The following is a 20,660-nucleotide window of genomic DNA, read 5'->3' on the forward strand; positions in this document are numbered from 1 at the left end:
CTCTCATTACCCAGGCTGGAGTGCAATGGCGTGATCTCGGCTCACTGCAACCTCCGCCTCCTGGGTTCAGGCAATCCTCCTGCCTCAGCCTCCTGAGTAGCTGGGACTACAGGCACGCATCCCTATGCCCAGCTAATTTTTTGTATTTTTAGTAGAGACGGGGTTTCACCATGTTGACTAGGATGGTCTCGATCTCTTGACCTCGTGATCCACCCGCCTCGGCCTCCCAAAGTGCTGGGATTACAGGCTCGAGCCACCGCGCCCGGCCGATCCAATTGTTTATGGTGAATTCCTGTTCGTCACACTTCTACAGAGTGGGCTGAGGTTTGAGAGTTGGTCAGTCATGCAGGTGCAGCTTGCCTATGTGTGGAACCTCTAAATAAAACCTTGGACACTAAGGCTCAGGTGAGCTTCACTGATAACACTACGCATGTGCTGTCACATGCCATTTCTGGAAACAATTAAGCACATCTATGTGACTCCACAGCGAAAGGACACCTGGAAGTTCTTGCTGGGTTTCTTCTAGACTTTCCCCCTCATGCACTTTTCCTCTTTGCTAATTTTTCATCTGTGTCCTTCTGCTGTAATAAACTAACCGCAGCGTAACAGCCTTTTTGAACTCTGCGCGTCCTTCTAGTCAATCACGGAGCCCGGGAGTGGTCTTGGGGACTCCCAACACAGTTGTGAGGTATAAAATCAAAGTCTATGCTTTTCCCTGCTGGAGTCAAACGATCAAAATGCAATGCTCCAAAGAGGAAACATGTACATAGAAGTCTTCAAATTCTTTGACTTCCTTTGATGACTGCAGCTGTTCCTACATTATTTGCGGTAGCAACCAGTGGGGCATGACAGTTGTTAAGGTATTCCATGAATGTGTGGAATCTTGAATAGTGGTATCAATGAGGAACGAATGTCTCAAACCCAGCAGTATCGACATTTTGGGCCAGAAAACTGTCTGTGGTCCAGGAGTGTCCTGTGCGTTGTAGGGCGTTTTGAAGCATTCATGGCCTCCACCCACTAGAGGTCAGCAGTGAACAACCCTGCCGCCCCCAGCCCCTCAACCAATGTTTCTGGAAATTGCCACCTTCCCCTAACAGAAAGGTCACTCCATGTTAAGAATCATGAATCCAGGATTTGAGGTAAAGAAAGCATTTGTGGAGGCAACTTGTGGGTAAAAAAAATGAGCTTTAGAATCACAAAGGTATGGCTTTGGCCTCATTCCTTAACTTTCACAGTAAGTCCCATTGGCATGGTAACTTCACTGGATCTAATTTACCTGTAAATGGGACGTAACAACACTATTCCTGAAAACTTCTAACTTATGTACATATATGTAAAGGTCTCATCATGAAGTCTGGGATGTGGCAGACAATATTTAAATGCAAATGTGTTTTCATTCATTATAATCTGTGGTACTCCCTCGTCTACGCCTACTGAGGATGCTGTATCAAAGTAGTGAAAAAATGTGGGCTTGAAAGTTAGAAAAAAAAAGACCTTTACATAATAAGATTTTTTTTCACATAGTACATCTGTGATTTGGCAAATGAGGTAAGCTTTCCTGGAAACCTTGATTTCATAATGTGATCATGAAAATAATGAGATAGCATTTTCATAAGGATTTGAGGGGAAACAAGGTTTTCAGCATAGTGCCTGCATGGAGTAAGTGCCTGAAAGTGGCTTGCTTTTGTTGATGGTTTGAGTTTCTCACTATGTGGATAATGGTAACTTCAGACTTGCCCTGTGAAATTTATCTGGAGCCAGATATCCACGCCTTATCCTCCTCCCATAGCCTGGATGTGAGGCTTCTTGAACAAGGACCAACTTGACACTCCCTGCTTTTGGGGGGGCGCAGTTCTCCCATGCAAGAGAGAGAGAGAACCAGTTGATTTCAAAAAAAGCAGTTTTTAGCACATAAGCAAGTACTGATCTTATTTGAAGATCAGAAAACCCCAAAGGCTTCATCAAAGTTGAGCTGCATTCCCTAGGTGGGATCTAGAAGGATGCAGAGAAAACTTAAGGCCAAATGTGGGCAGGGCTGGAATACAATCTGTTAAGATTGAGTTGGGGAGGTGAGGAGGAAAGCAAAGTGAATTGCAACCAAAAGGTGAGGCAGAGGTAAACAGATGTACAAGATAAACTCTTTGAAGTGGAACATTTCCAGGCTGAAAATCCTTTGCTTGGGGACTTAACATCTGAACTCTCCTGTTCCAGTTCACTGAAGTGCACTGCATTTGAATTTGGCAGATGTGAAAACTACACAAAACATCCCAGAGCCAAAGGTCATTGGTTCACGAGGAACTGCTCCTTATGGCCATTGCTTTGAGTATAGGTAGTCCTCCGGTCAGCTATGGGAAAATGTTGGAGTCAAGAGGGGCACCTGAATATTTGCTGCTTTGAAGGGCTTGGATGGTAACTGTTACCTTGTCAACCGACAGGGTACTCTTTCATACCAAATGGCATGCTATGTACCCAAGATTTTGTAGCCAGATCACCCTAAGTTCAACACCAATCTAAATAAAATAGAGCAAACTTGTGTCCACGACCACAGTGATCACAGGTGGGGATCCAGACAACCTTACTTTCCTGAGATGCTATTGTATCCAAGTTGTAGGAAGGGAATTGAAAAAGAGGTACATCTAGGAGTGTGACTAAGAGTCAGTCTCTCTTAACTGTAATAGACTCTTGGTGGTAGAATTGGAAGGAAAAATGTGAGGGAGACATCATGGACATTTCTTTGATCCAATTAAGATGAATCATGGTTCACCCCAGCCCATGGAAAACCAGTACCTTCGTATGAGTGTAATCCAAGGTCAAATACAGTTGCCCTTTTGAGATAAGCAATCAAAGAGTTCTATAGCCATCGTCTTTACTTTTAAACTTCATACTGAGATCTAAATCCATTTTACCATCACCTAGCTCAGCATCAAGTCATGTGATCTGTAACTAGGTCCTTCCCGACATGGATATAATCCATCGAGGTGACTTCGGTCTCGAATCTCTTCTATTTTATAGTCTGTGAAGTTCTCTGATGCTCATCATCTTATCTGATCCTCCCAGTAACTCCAGAGTGAGCTTGCTTCAAGACCTGACCACCTTTCAAATGTGACTTTGCAGTCAGACATGCCCTGTTTTTAGTTCCTGTCGTTTCTTTTCGGTCTCAACACCAGAAATTGTTCTTTTCAGGAGTATCCAATCAGAATGCCTTATTTCCCCCCAAATTCCACTAATAAGAAGTATCCCTGGGGGTAGTTTTTATTATCGCCTTCGAGGTTTTCAAGTTGATTCACTCTGCAGTTTCTTATTTTTACTTTAATTGTATGTTGCTCGTTTTTGGGACCTAACTCTGTCTTAGATCTGCATCTTGTTAGGAGATCTTTGCCTTTCCCTATTGATCATGTCTCATGGAGTAATTTAACTCTATTCCAATTTCACTTTGCAGGCGGGGTGCTCTCCATCTATGGAAGTGAGTTATGTGTGTTCAAGTGGTGCATCTTATGAATCTTGTTAAGCTTTGCTGCCTTATAGCCCCACTGATGGAATATTTAATCACAGAAATGAGTTGGCAGATATGATATACAATGTGGGTGAGCTTTGCAGTGTGTATCTTACTGGCAATTGAGAAACAGATAAATTTGCCATTTGTCAGCACCATGCTGACAACCCTGTATAACCTTCTGTTATTTATTTTGATTTTGCTTTACTTATTTATGAAGATTAAAGGTGCTTTAAATCAACAGTTTCGTTGGCTAGATAATGTGATTATCTCTAAAAGATACTACTTTAAAAATATATATATTTATTTTTTTATTGGAAGACAAGGGAGATTATCAAAATGTAAGAATCCCTTCTGAGGCCTCTTCTTCCAGCCTCTTAGAAACACTATTTTTAATTACATTAAATAACATGAGGCCTGCTTCTAGTATGAATGATCTCAGACAGTCTACTCCTCCTTACTGACTTCAATTTTACATGAACTCTGAAGTAGAAGGGCTATAGACACTGGCTAAAGGCTTCATGACTCACCTGGACGTGTGTGTGGGGATGTAAAATTATTTGTCTTCAGTAAGCCTCAAGGACTGTGGAGATGATTAGACTTAGGAGAAATTATCAATGCTGTTGTAGCTTTATAGAAAACCACCCATCTCTGCTGGGAGAAGGTTTACCGTAATAGATGGCATGGGATGTGCTGATATATGTGTATCTGCTCTGAAGACTGGTATGGAAAAACATTTAAAAGGGTTTTCATAAGTATGACTTGATGAGAATTCAGAAAAAAAAAATGTTTTATAAGAGCTTTCTCAATGCTTCCTCTGGAATGCATATGTGAGGGAAAAGGAATGTCATAATTTATCAAAGCAAATAGTAATTAAAGGTCCTCACTAAGAAGTGCAGTAGCTCTTCCTGCTTCTGCCCTGAGTTTGCAATAAAAACGTACTCAGGGCATCAAAAGGTTACATACAAAAATCACTAACTTGTCTTTTTTTTTTTCTTTTTTTCTGAGACAGACTTTTGCTCTTGTCACCCAGGCTGGGCTGCAATGGCCTGATCTCTACTCACTGCAAACTCCGCCTCCTGTGTTCATGCAATTCCCATGCCTCAGCCTCCTGAGTAGCTGGGATTACAGGTGCGTACCACCACACCCGGCTAATTCTTTTGTACTTTTAGTAGAAACAGAGTTTCAACATGTTGGCCAGGCTGATCTCAAACTCCTGAGACCACCCACCTCTATCTCAAGTGATCCACCCACCTCAGCCTCCCAAAGTGCTGGGATTACAGGCGTGAGCCACTGTGCCTGGCCAGTAACTTGCCATTTTATAATTGAAAAAATAAATAGTAAGAAAAAGTCTACTAAATTAGGAAAATTACCTTTAGAAGAGATAGAAAATATTGATTTTAATTTAAAAAACAGGTGAACTTTTCATGCCCCATTCTGGGAGACAATTGGAGACTGGGTTGTTAATTCTGCATAAGCTTCATTATGTATCATAATGATACTATGGGGATATTATAAAATATGCCATTAACACACAACCTTATATGGAGAAAGGAGTAATAAGTCCTACTTTCTATCTTAAGCAGATACAGCACCAGCCAACTAAAAATACAAAGCAAATCAATGACAAGGTCTTCATTTCAGCTTTGAGGCATACTCAGAACTGCCAGATAAACTCAGACTATTTCTATAGCTGGGGAAATTTAAAATGCCCCATAAATTCTTAGTCATGGAAATGTAGATGCATGACAGCAATAATTATACCTGGATATGGAAATGAATGCACTCTGCACCCATCACTATGCACAGGTCTTATTCCATAGATGCAGGTGCCTGAAACTTTAGATTTAAGCTAGCTGCTTTCGGCATTTGCAGGTCTTCAACTATGTCATCAGAATTGCTCTGCAGTGTTAACATTGCTGCAACATTTCCTCACATTTCTGAATATCATGAGCTCCATCTACATACAACTGGACAGTTGAAAAGAGGCAAGCATGTGGATTTTCCAGATAATCCGGATAGTGGCAGCATGAAACACAAATACTCGGATTTCTGAGGTAAGACTTGCGAATGTGGTTGTGGTAGTGGCAGCTGGAGTAATACAGAATGAGTATGTTACCTCTCTGCCTTCATTTCACTGGTTTGCACACAGCAGTAGCATGATCATAGGAGACAGTCAATAAGACTGTCCTTTAATATTTAATAATATCTGATCATGACCTTTAATATTTAATAAAACAATGAACAGGTTGGGTGCCTCACCTGAGGTCAGGAGTTCCAGACCAGCTTGGCCAATATGGTGAAACCCTGTCTATACTAAAAAATACAAAAATTAGCCAGGCATGGTGATGGGTGCCTGTAATCCCAGCTACTGAGGAGGCTGAGGCATGAGAATCACTTGATCCCGGGAGAGGGGAGGTGGCGGTTGCAGTGAGCTAAGATCATGCCACTGTACTCCCGCCTGGGTGACAGAGCAAGACTCTGTCTTAAAAAACAACAACAAAAAAAGTATCAACTGTTCGTAAATAACACAAGTTCTGAGATAATCAAAGCCTGGTTTCAAAATCTGGCCTGCTCCTAATCAGCTGTGAAATCTAATATCAGTAATTCCAACTTTTTGTATTTTGGTTTCCTCATTTGGAAAATCGCCATGCGGGTGAAATACGTTAAACTTACATACAGTGCTCACAACAGTGCCTGGCCCACAGAGAGTATCCCGTAAATACCAACTTAAATTACGACTTTTTCTCTTCTTCTAACCTAATGATCAAACCTCCGAAGCTGGGCTCCAGGCTAATCCGAATAGTTGCTCTAATGTTCTGCAAGTCATGCAGATTAATTTCTTCTTATGTGCATAAATCAGTTTGAGCTGTTTCTCCTGTCTTAATGTCCTTTTGAAGACCCATAGATATGTTTGTGGCTTTGAAAGCGTAAGTTAAAGGAGATATTTGGTATTTTCTGGCTTAATAGACCCAAGGGTGCCTGACAACCCCATTCCACAGGACCAGAAACATTTTAATATGCATTTCTCCCTCTTCACCGCAATGCACACATCCATACCCTTCCTTCCCACAAGGAGACTTCTGGCTTCTTGTTCTCGAATCTACAATTTTAGGCTGAAAATATGCACCCAGATAGGTGCACGTAGTCAGAGAAACTGACATTTCTTTAGTCTAACTACTCTATTCATGGGGCAGTGCCTGCTGCAGAGACATGGAAGCTGCAGCCTGACTTTTCAACCATCTGGGGGATTTGATTTCCTTGGAGCTTTGCACAAATACGTATCTTGGCAATACCTGCCAAGTTCTGTGTGTCCCCTGAATATGCTGCCATGCCCCTGAGCCCAGAAATTAACACCCCCTAAATGAACACACTGGGAACTAATGGACTAGTACTCTCATGAAGAAAAGAATCTCTTCATCTCATAGCATACTCTGAATTCAGTAGAATCAGTTCTCAACTAAATTTCCCTTCTTGCCAAAGACATTAACATCCTCGCTTTTATTTACTAAATGTTTACACAGTGCTGGCTACATCCAACTCTTCCTGTATCAACCCATTTAATTCTAATAAACACCTACACGTTTGTTACCATCATCTCCATTGAACAGATGAGGAAACTGAGGCACAGAGAGGTTAAGTAACTTGCCCAGAGTCACACTGCTGGTGAGTAGGGGAGGCAGAATTTGATCCTGGGCTGTGTGGGCATGGATTCCATGTTCCTCACTCAGCCAGAGGTGTCTTCTCAGGAGGCAGGATTCCCAATATGATCACGGAAAGCCTGGCAGCTAAGTGTCTTTCCTTTTAAGAGTGAACACAGCTATTCCGCAGTGTTAGAATCCCTGGACTTGGCCCAGGCTCCTGAGAAAACTCGCACAGGAAGCACAACTGCAAACACTGTCTACGTACAATCAAGAAATCGGTTATCCTGTTAAGCCTTTCCAGATTTACCACATTTTTTTTTTAACTTAAATTTGATCAGACTGGTTGTTGTACCACAGCAGCTAAGTTTTCTATGTTCCCTTGTCATCTAGGAGGGTCGGTGTTTAGGATCAGGAAAACGATGAAAGCTAGGCAGCCCAGGAAGAAACAAAGCAAGGGGGTATGACTTACCGTCAAGCGGTTACTAAGTGAGTGGCTCTAGATCAACAGATTATATATTTTTCCTTATTAAAAAGCAAGAGCCACATCAAAGACTTCTTTTTAATATCCATGTGGCAAATCGACTACTAAGGTCCTAGGTATTCAATGCAGCCTTGTTCATGAGCAAGGAGACATACAGGCAGTAGTGTGGGCCCAAGCCCAGGACGGCGAGACATGAAATCTCAGCCACTACTGCTTCTGGGTTATGCTCTCCCCAAATTTCTAAGAGAATGGATTTCCTGGTTGAGAGGTAACTAGTGCTTAGGCAGGGAAGAGGTGAGGAGAGACATATTCTGGAAGGCAAAGTAGAGAGAAATGGAATTGCTAAGGGAAACTGATTAATGAACAAAGACAGACAACTTACTATTTAGGTATCTAAATAGGCTTTCCCTTGGCAATTCCAAACCCCTCCCGCATCACTGGAGTAATTAAGCCAACTCAATTCTCTGCTTTGCCAGGAAAAAGAAAGTGCAACCCCCAGATGGAAACGTATGGCGAAAACACACATTCAGGCACACTGAAATACAGTGAGCATCAGCAGCTCTCCATTTGTTCAATACTTTATTGAACAAAATCACAATGCTTTTTTAGGGCAAAATCAATGTGAATTGTCCTAAGGAGCAGTGGCTCCATGCTGCCCCCGCAACCATGAAACTTACACAATTCCCTTTAATTTTTAAACTGTTTTAAGCACTCTTGATTTTGCCCAAAGAAATCATTCAGAACATGTTAGGAAATTCACTCGCTACAGGTTATTTTACAAAACCCATTCTTTCTTGGCAGGCAAAGCACATTTAGAACACGCCAATCAGACTTCGTGCAAAGAGTGTCTTTACCTGCATAGAATTCGGGACTGTAGACTGCACCCACAACTGGATTCAATTTCCAGCCTTAAAACAAATAGACAAAAAACATGATCACATTTGATTGAACAACTTATATCATTGCAAATTAATCACAAATCAAATGGGGTAACGTATCTTAGGTTGTATTTTAAAATGTAAAGGAGATGTCATTTGGACATGCATAAAACTATTTAAAAACTATACAGATGAAAATAGATTCATAATATTTAAAAACTATAAGTAAGAAAATAGATTAATGCCCTTCCTTGATTTTCTGCCAGTGCAAGTTAATGGGATGGAAACCACTGACCAGTCACAAGTGAACACTTTGAAAATGACATGGTAAGTAATTTTCTACTATATCGATATTTTTTAGCACTGTAATTTCAGTTTTTTGTCTTATTTCATATATCACTCCTAGATAATCCATCACACCCTTCTGCATTAAGTTCACAAAAACAAGAAAGCTTGTATAAACGAAATTCTGAGCAGCAACAGGCTCTAACAATTGTCATTCCTAATTATAACTCCTAGATACTAGAGAATTCCAAAGTGCTTTGTGAATACCAAAGAAAATGATATTTTTATCTCCTAGAGATTTACTGCAGAATATGTTTTAATGCATTCAGGAACTGTAAAAAATTCTTAATCAATGCATGATATCTAAGGTAACTTTCAAATAACCTGTATATATGATTAATGGAATTCTGTAATTTTCCAAATGTTCTGGATGGAGAGTTTCCTATAAAATGAATCTGGACCCTTTAGAAATCTTTACTCAAAAAGGGGCATACAATAATATTCACAAATTGGAAAGCATATTATGTATACATTGGACATTATTTAGGAAACAGTTTCCAGAGAATGAGCACGTTTTAGGGTTTTGTGATTGTTTCCTGCTCTTGCTGATTAAGTTTTTATAAAAACACCTATGCAGACCAGGTGTGGTGGCTCACTCCTGTAATACCAGCACTTTGGGAGGCTGAGGCAGGTGAATCACAAGGTCAGGAGTTCAAGACTAGCCTGGCCAACCTAGTGAAACCCCATCTCTACTAAAAATACAAAAAATTAGCTGGGTGTGGTGGCAGGTTCCTGTAATCCCAGCTACTTGGGAGGCTGAGACAGGAGAATTTCTGGAAACCAGGAAGTGGAGGTTGCAGTGAACCAGGATAGCACCACTGCACCCTAGCCTGGATGATAGCGAAAGACTCCGTCTCAAAACAAAACCAAAATATAAAAACATTCAAGCATGCTGGGTACAATGGATCGTGTCTGTAATCTTACCACTTTGAGAGGGTAAGGCAGGCAGATCACTTGAGGCTAGGAGTTCAAGACCAGCCTGGCCAACATGGCGAAACCTTGTCTCTACTAAAAATACAAACTATTCCAGAGGATAAGGCATGGGAATCACTTGAACCTGGGAGCCAGAGGTTGCGGTGAACTGAGATCACGCCACTGTACTCCGGCCTGGATGACAGACTATCTCCCCACCAACCCCCAAAGAAAACAGCCTACACAATCCTTGAAAGACAGGAAGGTAAGATGTGTACTCTTTTTCTGAGTCCTTGAGCGGAGGGTCAAATACCAAAGATCCTTTAAAAAATGTTTCTGAGAAAAGGCAATGATAAAGGTTTGAATGTGAATGAGGTTGGTTTTTTTTTTTTTTTTAATTGTACTTTAAGTTCTGGGGTACATGTGCAGATGTTGCAGGATTGTTGCATAGGTACATAGATGTCATGGTGGTTTGCTGTTTCCATGCCCTGGTTACCTACATCAGGCATTTCTCCCAGTGTTATCCCTCCCAAACTTTTTCTGAGGTTTGCTAAGAAGGGAGAGGTGTGACTTTCTGCCTGGTCTAAGAAATAGCCCAGAGGTGTTCCTAGTGTCTATTGAGGAAAACAGAGGCCGGGTAACTCAATAGACAGGCCAGTACATCTACTGAAATCGAGAACTTTCTAAAACTTGATAAGAATGTTTTCTAAGAACTTTCAATTCCAACTTGAATAAGTTAGGTGGTTTACAGCCCCTGCGATGACCTTAGAGTACTGAGTTTTTCAACGTGTTATACTTCGATTACCTGGGAGACATATTTAATTTCTGGACCGCATTTTTAGACAGAAAGAAACATAAAATTCTGAGACCTACTGCCCTGGCAGTTTCTGCAGTTTCTTATTGACACCCTCCTCTCTTGCAGTAATCACATCTTGCCTTATAAGAATTTCTATACTGATGTAAAAATAAATATTAGTTCAGACATTTCAGAATGTGTTTTGAGTATCGCAAAAAGACTTCAAATTGACCAACTGAAATTCCACAGCTTCCTTTTTTTTTTTTTTTTTTTTTTAAAAAAAAGTCCAATTCCTGAAGATATGGGAATTAATGTCTACATTTCAACTTGGAGTTTAGGAAAAACTATAGAAAACTAGTCGAAAATTAAGCTGCAGACCTATTTAATGTTCTGTCTTTCTAGTTTTTCACAGACACCTAGAATTTGTGAAGTCAATCTATGTGAAGTCATATTAAATGAACAATTATTAAGCGATCATTCCTCTTCATCTTCCCACCGTTCCCACCTCATACTCTACTGATGTTCCTACCTCTTACTGGTAGTGGAGATGGTGCCTTTTCCATACTCTTCACCTCAGGTTTTGTTTCTTGAATATCCTTACTACCTTAAATACTTTGCTTTGCATATAAGACTTCCTTTTCCTTTTCACTGAAGGTATACTTATTAATGAATTGCGGTGTAACTCTTAAAGATTTTATCTTTGCCAATGGCCTCTCATTTTCCAAAAACAAAGCAAAAAAGTCCAGATCTCTCAGAGGCTTCTGAAGCTGCCTAGAAATCACGTTTATCTCATCGGCCTACCTACCTATCCGTCTATTACTCACCTATCTATAAACTTACCTATCATCTGTCTATTCACCTGTAATCTGCTGTTTATTTCCATCTTTCTGTAAATTACGAGTTTGCCAAGTCTAACCATGGCAATGTCTGTCTTCATATAAAAATAATAGAAAATAAATGATACTCTCTCTCCTCAGGAGATCTGTGTTATCTCATGTTCGCAAGTATCAATTGTGAGAAAGGTACTGATAGAGTCTCTTCTACAGGAAACCAACTGGGAATCTGCGTGCTGCAAAATGAAATGCTCGGGTCATCATGAGAACATTAGTGCAGGTGCCACCTTCTTCCCATCCTTGATCCCTTCTCTTAAACAAGGCTACCCAACTCCCACTGTAGGAAACCAAAGGCCTTTCCGAACTCTATGGCAGGCGTGAAAACCCAACTTCCAGTTTCCCTCTTCCCCTACTCATAAAACCTGTTACTCAGCGAATCCTTCTCCCTTCAAATGGCATCCCCATCCACTTGGTTGCGCAAAATAAAACGCTTCAATACTTCCTTGATTCTTCTCTTACCCTGGTACCCCATGTGCAATCCATTAGAAAGTCCTGTTGGTTAAAACTGGAAAAGTTCTTCTCTCCTTCTCCATTGTCATCACTGCAGACCAAGGCATTCCCCTATCTGCCTGGACAGGTCCGACAGCAAAAAATGCCCTAACCCTCACTATCTCCTCTTCCACCCTCCCTCTGTCCATTCTGGTCATGGTGACCAAAACAATTTTTAAAAAGAACATCAGTTTTGTCATCCTTGTACTTGGAATGCAACAGTTCCTCCCGAACTTAAGCACGAATATCTTACCTTAGTCAGTAAGCACAAGCTAACTGTTGACTAAACTGTTTGGTACCCCTTTGGTACCAAGTCCCTTTAATTCCCTGTTCCCTTCTCTCCCAGCTACAGTGACACTGGCCATTTTCACCTTTATAACCCCACCCCACCAAGATCACTGTATAACAAAGTCTTTTTGTGTACCCACTTCTCCCTCTTCTTGGAGAACTCCCTCTAGCTCTTCACAAAGTCAACGTGATGTTATTTAGGTCTCCGGAGTCTTTTCAGAACATGCGACTTATTCATGTCATTTTCCCACCTCCTCTTAGAGTTACTCTTTGATTCCACTATTCCATTCCCAGTTGTATTTTCTGCACTGCCATTAATGCTTTGTGGATTTAGATACTTTCTTTCTTTGCTTGCTAATAATTGTCTTTTATAACCATTCCCCCTCATTTAAATTAACGGTAAAGCAGGCAAGACTGCAGTCCAACATGAATCTCCAGCATCTAAAATGATGTTGGGCAAAATAAGAATTCCGTAAATATTTGCTTGGTTTTTGTCTAAAGAAACTGAAGGAATATAGTTTTTTTAAACTAAGGAACTAATTTTATTTTGGCTAAGATTATGTCTCCTTCCAATCTCCACGGACCTGCTTCATTCCGTAGACTATACATTAAATAAGAATCCTGTTGGAGGTGACTGTCATCCCAGTTGCTTAGTTGAAATCTACTTTCTTTATGGAGGTATTTATTGCCGTAAACTTTCTGATTATCACTGCTTTTGCTGTTTCCCACAGACTCTGGTATGCCCTGTTTCCATTTTCATGATCAACAATTTTTTTTTTATTGCATTTTAGGTTTTGGGGTACATGTGAGGAACATGTGAGATTGTTGCATAGGTGCACACATGGCAATGTGGTTTGCTGTCTTCCTCCCCATCATCTATATCTGGCATTTCTCCCCATGTTATCCTTCCCCGACTTCTCACCTCCCATCCCTCCCCTAGTTCCCCCGAACAGACCCCAGTGTGTGACGCTCCCCTCTGTGTCCATGTGTTCTCATTGTTCAACACCCCGCTATGAGTGAGAACATGCAGTGTTTGATTTTCTGTTCTTGTGTCAGTTTGCTGAGAATGATGGTTTCCAGGTTCATCCATGTCCCTGCAAAGGACATGAACTCATTGTTTCTTATGTCTGCATAGTATTCCATGGTGTATATGTGCCACATTTTCCCTGTTCAATCTACCATTGATGGGCATGGCGGTTGGTTCTTTGCTACTGTAAACACTGCTGCAATGAACATTCATATGCATGTGTCCTTACAATAGAACGATTTACAATCCTTTGGATATATGCCCAATAATGAGATTGCTGGGTTAAATGGAATTTCTATTTCTAGGTCTTTGAGGAATCGCCACACTCTCTTCCACAATGGTTGAACTAATTTACACTCCCACCAACAGTGTAAAAGTGTTCCTATTTCTCCACATCCTCTACAGCATCTGCTATCTCCAGATTTTTTAATGTTGCCATTCTAACTGGTGTGAGATGGTATCTCAGTGTAGTTTTGATTTGCATTCCTGTAATGACTGTGATGATGAGCATTTTTAAATGTTTGTTGTCCTCATATATGTCTTCTTTTGTAAAGTGTCTGTTCATATCCTTCGCCCACTTTTGAATCAGCTCATTTGTTTTTTTCTCGTAAATCTGTTTCAGTTCTTTGTAGATTCCGGATATTAGCCCTTTGTCAGATGGGGAGGTTGCAAAAACATTTTCCCATTCACTTGGTTGCTGACTCATTCTAATGACTGTTTCTGTTGCTGTGCAGAAGCTGTGGAGTTTGATTAGGTCGCATTTGTCTATTTTGGCTTTTGTTGCCAGTGTTTTTGGTGTTTTGGTCATGAAGTCCTTGCCTACACCTAAGTCCTGAATGGTTTTGCCTAGGTTTTCTTCTAGGGTTTTTATGATGTTAGGTCTTAGGTTTAAGTCTTTAATCCATCTGGAGTTAATTTTAGTGTAAGGTGTCAGGAAGGAGTCCAATTGCTGCTTTCTGCACGTGGCTAGCCAGTTTTCCCAACACTGTTTATTAAACAGGGACTCCTTTCCCCATTGCTTGTTTTTGTGAGGTTTGTCAAAGATTAGAGGGTTGTAGATATGCGGCATTGCCTCTGAGGCCTCTGTTCTGTCCCATTGGTCTATATCTCTGTTTTGGTACCAGTACCATGCTGTTTTAGCCTTGTAGTATAGTTTGAAGTCAGGTAGTGTGACACCTCCAGCTTTGTCCTTTTTGCTTAGAATTGACTTGGCCATGAGGGCACGTTTTGGTTCTATATGAAGTTTAAGGTTGTTTTTTCCAGTTCTGTGAAGGTCATTGGTAGCTTGATGGGGATAGCATTGAATCTATAAATTACTTTAGGCAGTATAGCCATTTTCACAATATTGATCCTTCCTAACCATGAGCATGGAATGTTTCTCCATCTGTTTGTGTCCTCTCTTATTTCATTAAGCAGTGGTTTACATTTCTCCCTGAAGAGGTCCTTTACGTTCTTTGTTAGTTGTATTCCTAGGTATCTTATTTTCTTTGTAGCAATTGTGAATGGCAGTTCATTCTTGATTTGGCTCTCTTTAAGTCTGTTATTGCTATATAGGAATGCTTGTGATTTTTGCACATTGATTTTGTATCCTGAGACTTTGCTGAAGTTGCTTATCATTTTAGGAGATTTTGGGCTGTGACAATGGGGTCTCCTAAATATACAATCATGTCATCTGCAAATAGAAACAATTTGACTTCCTCCTTTCCTAATTGAGTACCTTTTATTTCTTTTTCTTGCCTGATTGCCCTGTCTAGAACTTCCAATATTCTATTGAATAGGAGTGGTGAGAGAGGGCATCCTTGTCTAGTGCCAGATTTCAAAGGGAATGCTTCCAGTTTTTGCCCATTTAGTATGATATTGGCTGTGGGTTTGTTGTAAATAGCTTTTATTATTTTGAGATACATCCCATCAATACCTAGTTTATTGAAGGTTTTTAGCATAAAGGCACTGTTGAATTTTGTCAAAGGCCTTCTATGCATCTATTGAGATAATCGTGTGGTTTTTGTCTTTGGTTCTGTTTATCTGGTGAATTACATTTGCAGACTTGCGTATGTTGCACCAGCCTTGCATCCCCGGGATGAAGCCTACTTGATCGTGGTGGATAAGCTTTTTGATGTGCTGTTGCAATCAGTTTGCCAGTATTTTATTGAAGATTTTTGTATCTATGTTCATCATGGATATTGGCCTCAAGTTTTCTTGAGTCTCTGCTGGGTTTTGGTATCAGGATGATATTGGTGTCATAAAATGATTTGGGAAGGATTCCCTCTTTTCAGATTGTATGGAATAGTTTCAGAAGGAATGCTACCAGCTCCTCTTTGTATGTCTGATAGAATGTGGCTGAGAACCCATCTGGACCTGGGCTTTTTTTGATTGATAGGCTGTTGATTGCTGCCTCAACTTCAGCCCTTTTTATTGGTCTATTCAGGGTTTTGACTTCTTCTTGGTTTAGGCTTGGAAGGATGCAGGTGTCCAGGAGTTTATCCGTTTCTTCCAGGGTTACTGTTTCTGTGCATAGAGTTGTTTGTAATAATCTCTGTTGATGGTTTCTATTTCTGTGGAATCTGTGGTGATAACCCCTTTATCTTTTTTTTATTGCATCTATTTGATTATTGTCTTTTCTTTTTTATTAATCTCTCTAGGGGTCTATTTTGTTAATCTTTTCAAAAAACCAGCTCCTGGATTTGTTGATTTTTTTGAAGGGTTTTTTGTGTCTCTGTCTCCTTCAGTTCTGCTCTGATCTTAGTTATTTCTTGTCTTGTGTTGGCTTTTGAGTTTTTTTGATCTTGCTTTTCTAGCTCTTTCAATTTTGATGATAGGGTGTCGGTTTTAGATTTTTCCTTCCTTCTCATGTGGGCATTTATTGCTACATATTTTCCTCTAGAGACTGCTTTAAATGTGTCCCAGAGATTCTGGTATGTTGTGTCTTCATTCTCGTTGGTTTTGAAGCACATCTTTATTTCTGCCTTCATTTCATTGTTTATCCAGCCAACATTCAAGAGCCAGTTGTTCAGTTTCCATGAAGCTGTGCGGTTCTGAGTTAGTTTCTGAATTCTGAGTTCTAACTCGATTGCACTGTGGTCTGAGAGACTGTTTGTTATGATTTCTGTACTGGTTGTTCCTTTCTAGGTTTAGTGCTTCTTTCAGGAGCGCTTGTAAAGCAGGCCTGGTGGTGATGAAATCTCTGAGTAATTGCTTCTTCATAAAGGATTTCATTTCTCCTTTGCTTATGAAGCTTAGTTTGGCTGGATATGAAATGTTGGGTTGTAAGTTCTCTTCTTTAAGGATGTTGAATATTGGCCCTCATTCTCTTCTGGCTTGTAGGAGTTCTGCTGAGAGTTCTGCTGTGAGTCTGATGGGCTTCCCTTTGTAGGTAACCAGACCTTTCCCTCTGGCTGCCCGTAGCATTTCTGCCTTCATTTCAACCCTGGTGAATCTGATGATTATGTGCCTTGGTGTTGCTCTTCGTGAGGAATATCTTTGGGGTGTTCTCTGTATTTCCTCCACTTGAATATTGGCCTGCCTTGCTAAGTTGGGGAAGTTTTCCTGGATAATACCCTGAAGAGTGTTTTCCAGCTTGGATTCATTCTCTCAGCCACACTGAGGTACACCTATCAAATGTAGATTAGGTCTTTTCACACAGTCCCATATTTCTTGGAGACTTTGTTCATTTCTTTTTACCCGTTTTTCTCTAATCTTGCCTTCTCATTTTATTTCATTGAGTTGATCTTCAACCTCTGATATCCTTTCTTCTGCTTGGTCAATTTGGCTGTTGAAACTTGTGTATGCTTTGTGAATTTCTCGTGTTGTGTGTTTCAGCTCCATCAATTCATTTATATTCCTCTCTCAGTTGTTTATTCTCATTAGCATTTCATCAAACCTTTTTTCAAGATTCTTAGTTTCTTTGCACTGGGTTAGAATGTGTTCGTTCATCTCAAAGAAGTTTCTTATTACCCACCTTCTGAAGCCTGTTTCTGTTAATTCATCAGACTCATTCTCCATCCAGCCTTCTTCCTTTGCTGGCAAGGAGTTGTGATCTCATGGAGGAGGAGAGGCATTCTGGTTTTGGGTGTTTTCCTCCTTTTTGTGCTGGTTTCTTCCCATCTTTGTGGATTCGTTTACCTATGGTCTTTGTAGTTGGGGTCTCTGAGTCGACGTTCAGTGTGTTGATGATGAAGTTCTTTCTTTCTGCTTTTTAGTTTTCCTTCTAACAGTCTGGCTCCTCTGCTGTAGGACTGCTGAGGTCCACTCCAGGCCCTGCTTGCCTGGGGTTCATCTGCAGCAGCTGCAGAACAGTAAAGGTTGCTGCCAGTTTCTTCTTCTGCTATCTTCGTCCCAGAAGGATACCCATCAGATGTCAGTCTGAGCTCTCCTTTATGAGATGACTCTTTGGATATACAGGGGTCAGGGAGCTGCTTGAGGAGACAGTCTATCCTTTATAGGTGCTCAAGTGCTGAGCTGTGAGCTGTTGTTCATTCAGAGCTGCTGGGCAGGTACGTTTAAGTCTGCTGCAGCAGAAGTCATAAACAGCATTTTTTTTTTTCCCCAGGTGCTCTGTCCTGGGATGGTAGGGCTTTATTTATAAGTTGTTTCTGTCATGCTGTTCCCTTTTTTCAGGGCTGGCCTGCCCAGCAAGGAGGCAGCCTAGTCACAGTCTGCCAGCAGAGGTTTTGCTGAGCTGCTGTGGGCTCCACCCAGCTGTGGTGTGAACTTCCCTGCAGTCCTGTTTGTATGGGTATAGTTAGAACTGCCTCAGCAATGGCAGCCCACCTTTGTAATAGCGAACTCTCCCTGCAATGGTGGGCTGCCTTGGCAATGGTGGGCTGCCTCAGCAATGGCAGACTACCTCTGTAGTGGTGGACTGCCTTGGTAATGGTGGACGCCCCTCCCCCACAGAGCTGGACCGTCCCGGGTTCAGCTTGCTGAGAAACTCTCGATCCAGAGCATTTCAGATTGCTGTTTTTTGTGGGGGTGGGACCAGCTGAGCCTAATCACCTGGCTCCTTGCCTCAGACCCCTTTATTTTTCAGTTGAATGGGCCACTCTGTCTCCCAGGCATCCCAGTCACCAGTTGAAACGGTGCCCGGATTTGTGTGATTTCTTCTGTGTAGACCCACTGCGCTAGTGAAACAGCCACTGCAGACAGTGGCACTTTAATGCTGAGGAATCTCCTCTCCTAGCTCCGTTTCAGTCCCCCCTCCTTTTTTTTTTTTTTTTTTTTTTTTTTTGCAATGAATGTGCTTTATTAGAGTCCTGAGTCAACCGACCTAACCATTCAGCACTAAAAGACAATCAAAATTGTGAACCAATTGAATATTTATTTGATGATATCAAGTACCTCTGGTTAATTTTTTAAGTGTGATAATGGCAAGGTAGCTTATTTTTAAAGGAGTTATTACCTTTAAGGACAAAATGCTAAATACAGTTATTTTGTTTAACATGCAGGAGAAGGGAGATGTGGGAAACGTGATCAGCCTTAAGTTGGGGAAGCTGGAGAGAGGCCACAGGGGAGTTCTTTATTACTAGCCTCTCCACTATAAAGGTTTAAAAAAAAACGTTATCTTGGTCAGGCACAGTGCCTCATGCCTATAATCCCAGCACTTTGGAAGGCCGAGGCAGGTGAACCATGAGGTCAGGAGTTCAAGACCAGCTTAGCCAATATGGTGAAACACCATTTCAACTAAAAATATAGAATATTAGCCAGGAGCAGTGGCACACACCTGTTGTCCCAGTTACTTGGGAGGCTGAGGCAGGAGATTCACTTGAACCTGAGAGGCAGAGTTTGCAGTGAGCCGAGATCCTGTCACTACACTCCAGCCTGGGTGACAGAGTGAGACTCTTACTCCAAAAAAAAAAAAAAAAAAAGTTATCTTGAAATAAAAAAGAGTGCAATTTCCCTTTCCCTTCCTCCTCATCACTTCTTTATGACCCAAGTAGTTCCATTATTTTTTTCTGTATATATTTTAAGGCAATTTTATTAGGTGCATGCATGTTTAGATATTACATTTAGAATTATGTAATAGTGAGGTGAACCTTTTTATCATTGGGCAGTGACTTTATCCCTGATGATTTTTTGTTTGAAGGTCTTTTGATCAACAGACTTCATAACTGTATTAACTTTACATTCAGTCTGTTAATATAGCCAAACCAACCTTGTTCAGCATCTCCCTTATATATCTTTTTTCTATCTTCTTATTTTTAACTTATCTCTGTCCTTAGAATTTAGATGTGTCTTTTTTAAACAGCACATAGTTGTCTGGGCACAGTAGCTCATGCCTGTAATCCCAGCACTCTGGGAAGTCAAGGCAGGTGGAACTCTTGAGCTTGAGACCAGGCTGAGCAATATGGCAAAACTCTGTCCCTATAAATAATATAAAAATTGTCCAGGCATGGTGGTGTGAGCCTGTAGTCCTAGCTACCAAGGGGGAAGTGGGGATGGGGCTGAGATAGGAGGATCACTTGAGCCTCAGGAGGTCAAGGCTGTAATGAACCGTGATCATGCCACTGCATTCAAGCCTGGGCACCAGAGACCCTGCTTTCTCAAAAAAAAAAAAAAAAAAAAAAAAAGTACTTAGGTGGATTGGATGTTTTCCTAATCTGACATATTTTAGTAATTAATTGGTGAGTTTAGTTCTTTGACATTTATTGTAACTGACTTGTTTCTACCATCTTAGAGTGCTTTATGATTTGTTTTTCTGTATTCATTTTTTCTTACTCTTTGAATTGATATATTCATATCTCCTTAATAGATAAGAACCATTTTACTAGTTTCTTCTTTCATCTTTATCATTGTTGTCTTTTCATTTTCTTTGGGATTATTCTTTTGCAGAGATATTCTCAATTTTAATCAAGTCTAATTTATGAGAAAAATTTCTTTTATATATTTTGCTTTTATTGTATCTAAGAAATCTTTGCCTACCCCAAAGTCACAAAGATTGTCTTCTGTTTTATTTCTAGAAGTCTTATGAATTTAAGTTTTTCATTTAGGTTAATAATTCATTTTGACTTAATTTTTAATATAATGTGATGTACACTCTGCAGTTCACTTTCTCTACTACATTGTCTTTGCACTTTTGTTGAAAATTAGTAACTCATATATGTGTAGGAATGTTTTTGGACCTCTTCTGTCCCATTGATCTATTTGTCCTTTGGCACCAATGCCACACTGTTTTGATTACTTAGCTTTGTAATAATTCTTGAAGTCAGGTGGAGTAAGTCTTCCAACTTTTTCTTTTTCATTATTGTTTTAGTTATCTTAGGTCCTCTGAATTTTCATATGAATTTTGGAATCAACTTGTCAATTTCTGTTATGTAAAACAGCCTGCTGGTTTAATTGGGATGGAACTGAATCTATAGGTCAATTTAGGGAGAAATGACAAATCCTAACAATATTTAGAGTATCTGATATATAAACACAA

General features: G+C 40.5%; 1 protein-coding gene across 1 annotated transcript in view; it reads right to left on the reverse strand.

The window, feature by feature from the left end:
• The window catches only part of RBFOX1 (RNA binding fox-1 homolog 1), a 2,539,409-nt gene that overhangs the window by 91,214 nt on the left and 2,427,535 nt on the right, over positions 1–20,660 (reverse strand). The window contains 1 exon segment of the mRNA XM_074383161.1: positions 8,473–8,526. Within this exon segment, the coding sequence (XP_074239262.1) occupies positions 8,473–8,526 (54 nt within the window).

This window comes from Saimiri boliviensis, chromosome 12 (assembly GCF_048565385.1).
Source record: "Saimiri boliviensis isolate mSaiBol1 chromosome 12, mSaiBol1.pri, whole genome shotgun sequence".
NCBI lineage: Eukaryota > Metazoa > Chordata > Mammalia > Primates > Cebidae > Saimiri > Saimiri boliviensis.